General features: G+C 40.6%; 1 protein-coding gene across 1 annotated transcript; it reads left to right on the forward strand.

Annotated features, from left to right (window-relative positions):
- The first annotated feature begins 355 nt into the window (after positions 1-355).
- On the forward strand, positions 356-5,693 carry plvapa (plasmalemma vesicle associated protein a). The gene is made up of 6 exons (XM_077557968.1): positions 356-1,007; positions 1,446-1,518; positions 1,645-2,369; positions 2,458-3,889; positions 3,973-4,033; positions 5,343-5,693. The coding sequence occupies exons 1-6, from the start codon at positions 612-614 to the stop codon at positions 5,374-5,376; spliced, it is 2,721 nt and encodes a 906-aa protein (XP_077414094.1). The 5' UTR covers positions 356-611; the 3' UTR covers positions 5,377-5,693.
- The last annotated feature ends 460 nt before the right edge of the window (positions 5,694-6,153 follow it).

Raw genomic sequence — 6,153 nt, forward strand, 5'->3', positions numbered from 1 at the left:
AGCTAGTTAAAAAAAAAAAGGGTTAAAATTGAAAAAACATATTTTGGTGTTCAGTGAACTTATAGCAGTCATTTAATGTATAATTCATAATTTTCCAAAGAAGAAAAGGGTTCTTGGGTTCTCCAGGGTTAGAACAAATTAAAAGGCTGAAGATGTGATTTTTAAAAAGTAAACATCGTACCACAATGCATCCTGTCCATGTGTATACATAGAGACCCACGTGTGCTATCCCAGAAAGACGGACCACCCTGCGTAGTAGGTTGAGAGTGATGATGGGAGGGGTCTGAACGTCGAACCGACTTCCCATCATGGGAAGTGTGCGGCCAAGCAGTTTATAAATTCCTACCCATGTTTACACCTCACCCACAATCTGATCGATTCTCATTCATTCACTTCATTTTCATCGCCATCCAAAGGAAACTCTCTGGTCCATTTTTGTAGTGTTTTGCGCTTTGTCAGACAAACGGGCACCAGCCCTACAATACATGGACATCGGCTCCAAGCTTCTCTCATATAAGCCAGGGTTTTCATAGATGTTATCTGGATTGCAGAGTGCTTAGGGAGGAACTTGTTCTTCTTTTTCTCGGACCTTCTTCGGGCAACCAGCACTCATGTATAGCAGCGGCTACTCTCACGTGTCCAAGGCCAGCCCTCAGGCCCAGAAGAAGATGCGGTATCGGTCAAAGGGCAAGAGCTGTGGCTACTACTTGAAGATCATCTTCTTCTTTTCCTCACTGATTCAGTCGCTCATCATAGTCAGCCTGGTTCTCTTCTTGGTCTACGGTAAGACGCAGGACTCCGCGTCAACCACACGCATACTGCAATTGGAGGAGCGCTTCAGTCAACTGTCCATTGAGAACGTCGCCCTCAGGCAACAGAGGAGGAATTTGACGACCTTACTCAATGTCACCTTGACTGAGAAGACTCGCAACGACTGGGACCTGCTGAGAATTAGACGCTTGTCAAATATCTCTGCAATGTTAATTCAAAACCTGGACAAGAGGCTGGTGAGTACGTTTAAGATGTTTTAGCGTGAGCAAATTTAACGATAAAAGCAAAATATTCATGTGAGGACTATTATTTGTGTCACCTACGGTATATTTGTGTAAGCATTTAGTTGAAAATCTCTTTTTACAACGTTAATATTCTTGTTTTTCTTGTCAGTTATTTTTATATGCAATGTATTATGGTTCTATTTCGCAGTGGCGTAGAAGTTTGCAACATCATAATAAATGTTTCTTATATTTTGTTCAGCTATAGCTACCTAATAGGGGCAAAGGATTAGAAACATCTTTTATGCAGATATTATTTACCGTACACAATCACAATATAGAAAATATGTGTATTATTTGATATATAGTACTGTTGCGTTATGGTATATTAGTGTCATAAATAGTTTTGACCGTTTTACTGATTTTGTTTATCTTTTACCATAAAACAAACAGGAACAGACCAGTATGGAGCTTATGATGTGCAAGAACCAGGCCCGCTTTCCTTCAAATTGCCCACAACCCAACCGTAAGCAGAACATTTTATAGTTGGACACCCCGAATCACTTTATGAATATATCAAAATAAATGCATCTTTGTTCAATTCAGCTTCTGATATAAGTTTGCTCATGTGTATTCCCCTTTTTATTTAAAGTCATGCGATCGGTGCCTTCGATTGGAGGTTGTGGGTTTGAGATGGAGCGGGTGACGGCTCAACTTCAACTTGTGGAGTCCAACTTTACACAGACAACCCAGAGAATGAGGCTAGAAATGGACCAGATTGCCAAAGACAGGGATAACCTTAACCTGGAGGCCATCCATCTAAGAAGGGACAAGTCGGTTCATCTGAAAGAAATTGAGTTTAACAAAGAAAAATGCAAACAAGACTTTGTTCAGTCCTTGAGTGGCGTCTCCAATGTCTCAAGAGCCTTTCTACTGAAGATTGAATCCCTCTTCCCGACTCACATTGCCTTCCAGCTCACCTGTGAGAAACAGAGGGAGCACCTAGAGCAGATCCGCAATAACTGTACCAGTCTGTCTAGAGAGGTGGAGGACAGGTTCCAGAGCTACTTGAATAATATCGGCAATCAGATGTCTGAGATCCAGTCCGAGAACAGTCGCTTGAAGGCTGAGAACCTGCGACGGTCTGATGACTACCGCGTGTGCAGTCAAAACCGCACAGGTCTGATCCTAGAGCACAGACAGACCCTAGAGAAGCTTCAGAAGAAACACGACAATGACATTGACAGGCATCTGTCGGACAAAACCAGGCTGAGAGGCGATATTGAAGTTCTTGAAAAAAGCGTCAACTACAAAAACAAAGAAGTTGAACATTTCACAGAGCAAGTCAGGAAGCTCAACATGTCCTGTATGCCGAAGGTACGTTTGTATGTGGGTGGGTGATCGTGGCATTGATTTTCAATTAAGTTTGTTTTTCTAAATTAACATGACTTTATTCTGATTTCAGACTGGATTCGGTGGCCTGCCGGGAGCTGGTGTAGGACAGTTTGGAAGAGGAGGGTCAATTGGTTTAGGCTCAAACAAACCCGGATCAACTGGTTTGGGCTCCTCAAATTTTGGTTCAACTGGGTTAAATCCAAGTGTTGGCTCAACTGGCTCAGGATTAAACAGATTAGGATCAACTGGGTTGGGCTCCTCAAGTCTCGGTTCAACTGGGTCAGGATTAAACAGATTAGGATCAACTGGGTTGGGCTCCTCAAGTCTCGGTTCAACTGGCTCAGGATTAAACAAATTTGGTTCAACGGGGTTGGGCTCTACCAGTCTTGGTTCATCTGGGTCAGGATTAAACAAACAAGTATCGACGGGGCTGGGCTCTTCAAGTCTTGGTTCAACTGGGTCAGGATTAAACAAATTAGGATCAACCGGTTTAGGCTCCTCAAGTCTTGGATCAACTGGGTCAGGATCAAATAAATTTGGCTCAACCGGATTAGGCTCCTCAAGTCTTGGATCAACTGGGTCAGGATTAAACAAATTAGGATCAACCGGTTTAGGCTCCTCAAGTCTTGGATCAACTGGGTCAGGATCAAACAAATTTGGCTCAACCGGATTAGGCTCCTCAAGTCTTGGATCAACTGGGTCAGGATTAAACAAATTAGGATCAACCGGTTTAGGATCCTCAAGTCTTGGATCAACTGGGTCAGGATCAAATAAATTTGGCTCAACCGGATTAGGCTCCTCAAGTCTTGGATCAACTGGGTCAGGATTAAACAAATTAGGATCAACCGGTTTAGGCTCCTCAAGTCTTGGATCAACTGGGTCAGGATCAAGCAAATTAGGATCAACGGGGATGGGCTCCTCAAGTCTTGGATCAACTGGGTCAGGATCAAATAAATTTGGCTCAACCGGATTAGGCTCCTCAAATCTTGGATCAACTGGGTCAGGATTAAACAAATTAGGATCAACCGGTTTAGGCTCCTCAAATCTTGGATCAACTGGGTCAGGATCAAGCAAATTAGGATCAACAGGGATGGGCTCTTCGAGCCTTGGATCTGCGTCAGGTTTAAATAAACTTGGATCGAATAGTTTGGGCTCTTCAACCATTGGCTCAGCTGGGTCAGGAGTAAACAAATTAGGCTCAACTGCGTTAGGTTCCTCTGGCCTTGGCTCGACTGGGTTAGGATCAAACAGGCAAGGTTCATCTGGTTTGGGCACTTCGGGTCTTGGCTCGTCTGGGTTAAATAATAAACCAACCTCAAGTCTGAAAAGCTCCTCCGGCCTTGGATCAAGTGGGTCATCCAGTTCTGGATTACCCTTTTTTGGGCTTGGGTCAAGCAACAGTAACACAGGACAAAGTAAGCCAGGAAGTGGAATAGGAAGAGGAACATCAAGTGGATCTTCACTTGGAACAGGGAGGACTGGTGGTCTAGGAGGTGGATCAGGTAATAAAAAAGCCTGCATTGCGTACATTACAATGTATTTTCTGTGAACTTACTAATGAATGTATTATTTTCTGTGCACACAGTCAGCATTGCACAGCACCTTCAAGATCTGCAACGTATCATCAACCCCTCTTACGCTTTTGAGTAAGTATGAATTGTTTGAGCTGTCGATTGTACTCGTGTTCCCAAGTACTTTACTTAAGATATATTAAGACTTAAACAAGGATTTCAGTTGAGCTTTTCTGGTTATACATCACATTATTTGTGAACACATTTTAAAATCAAAGATCATCGTGTATTATTTTAATAATAGAAGTGTAATTGTAAAAGGCCGAATGATGGAATAGTGGTTAGCATGTCTGCTTCATCGCAAGATGTGAATTCAAATCGTTTTGAATGCCTTTACAAAGGTAATCAATTTTAACACAATCAGAGAGGTGCTAACTGAACAATGTCAAAATCATTTAGCCAATATCAGCAGTAAGAAGAAAATATTTTGTCCAGAATGAATTTGATAACTTCTACAATTAATACCTTTAAAAACACATTTTGCCACTTGCCGTTGGCTGTAAATGACATCTCGTGTGCTCTGAGGCTCAGGTAACGGCCAATCATGGCTCGGTTTGCTAACGTCACATGAACAAGCCCAGAAAACGGGTGAGCTGTGAGTGGTCGTTATCGGAACTCTGAGCTGACCTGTGATGTCATTTTCAGTTGACAGCAAGTGGCAAAATGTGTTTTTTAAAGGTATTAAATTGTACATAAAAAATAATTAATTTATGAAATTAATTCTGGACAAAATATGATTTTTTTTATTGCTGAAAATTGCCAAATTGGAGTCAAGTATCCCTTTAATGTTGTTAGTTTACAGTAAATGAACTCTTAGAGCTGTTACTAATATTACCTTGTTGACATTGTCACAATTGGAATGTTCAAACACAAAACCTCACAAATCTATTTTTATAGTGAATTGAGATTACTTTTTCTTTTGACGGCTCTAGGGTAAAGCTAATAATTTGCATTTAGGGTTTTCCATGTCAATACACACTATATGAAGGAATTAAATGGCTAATTTGGGGGAAAGAAATACAACTTTTATTGCAAAAAATGCCCTTTAAAGAGGTCTTTGTTGTTTCATTGCAAAATCAGACAACTCCAAGGAAATAATTTAGTTTAAAAACAAACAAGTCCAAAATGGTTACAGAACTATACAAAATACACTGAAATGGTTTATATTATGGTTTGTGAATATAAACAATAGCAGGTAAGTGAACTAGAATGACAATTTCTTGAACTAACCGTAAATTAACCCTTCGATGGGAGAAAAAAGTCAGTCGTCTGCTTCGTTGCTGCTATCCTCAAAATCCTGCCACTTGATGACTAACTTCGGGAAAGGCTTGAATTACATTGCACAACAATAATCTGCATCCAATATGTGACTGTGTGGTTTCAGAGAGAGACAAGAGCTTTCCAGAATGATGGGTTAGTTTGTCGTGAACAAGGAAAACCGCAAACTGCAAGGAATTTATCAGTGCCACACAGATCATCAAGTTCTTCATGGTATTAACAGTGCTTACTCTATTGAATATGTTAATACTAAAATATGCACATTCAAAAGGATAGACAAACTTAAGCACTTTTTTTTTAATATAGAATGTGAACTCTGTTTTAATCATATATATCTGTAATTGTGTACAACTACGAGAGCAATCCCACATAGTATTTTTAAACTTGTAAATACAGAAGTCTTTGTTCAAGTGCACGTCTCTTTTTAATAAACAAATCTATTTGAGATATTACTTCATTCCGACTTGGAAGTGACTGTTTGTCCCTGTGTGCGTCACCTATTGTCTTGCTAATGATTTCTGAAGACCCCCCCCCGGCCCCCCCAACCCCACTGTGAGTTGAAGACCGGATTTACTGGCACGACGATTAAATCCATCCACCGTGTTTACATTTACCTGCCAACCTGTGGCGGCAGATGGGAGGAACCTCCACTAACATCGATGAAAACAATACAATGTACTTGAACATGGAAATCCATGATATAAACAAAATCCGAATGCTGTATATCTAGCAAAGGTTCACAGGGGCAGCAAAATTTGAATCAAATGAGTGTCAAAAACCTTTCATTGTAAAATAATACAGTCTTGCTAAAAATAATGATTCTTAATGGTTGTGCATACTGTAATTTGGTTTGCATAACAACTGAGAGGAAATAAAGCGTACAATTTGGAGCACGGGTGTCAAACTTATTTTCAACG

The sequence above is a fragment of the Vanacampus margaritifer genome, chromosome 2, assembly GCF_051991255.1.
Source record: "Vanacampus margaritifer isolate UIUO_Vmar chromosome 2, RoL_Vmar_1.0, whole genome shotgun sequence".
Taxonomy (NCBI): domain Eukaryota; kingdom Metazoa; phylum Chordata; class Actinopteri; order Syngnathiformes; family Syngnathidae; genus Vanacampus; species Vanacampus margaritifer.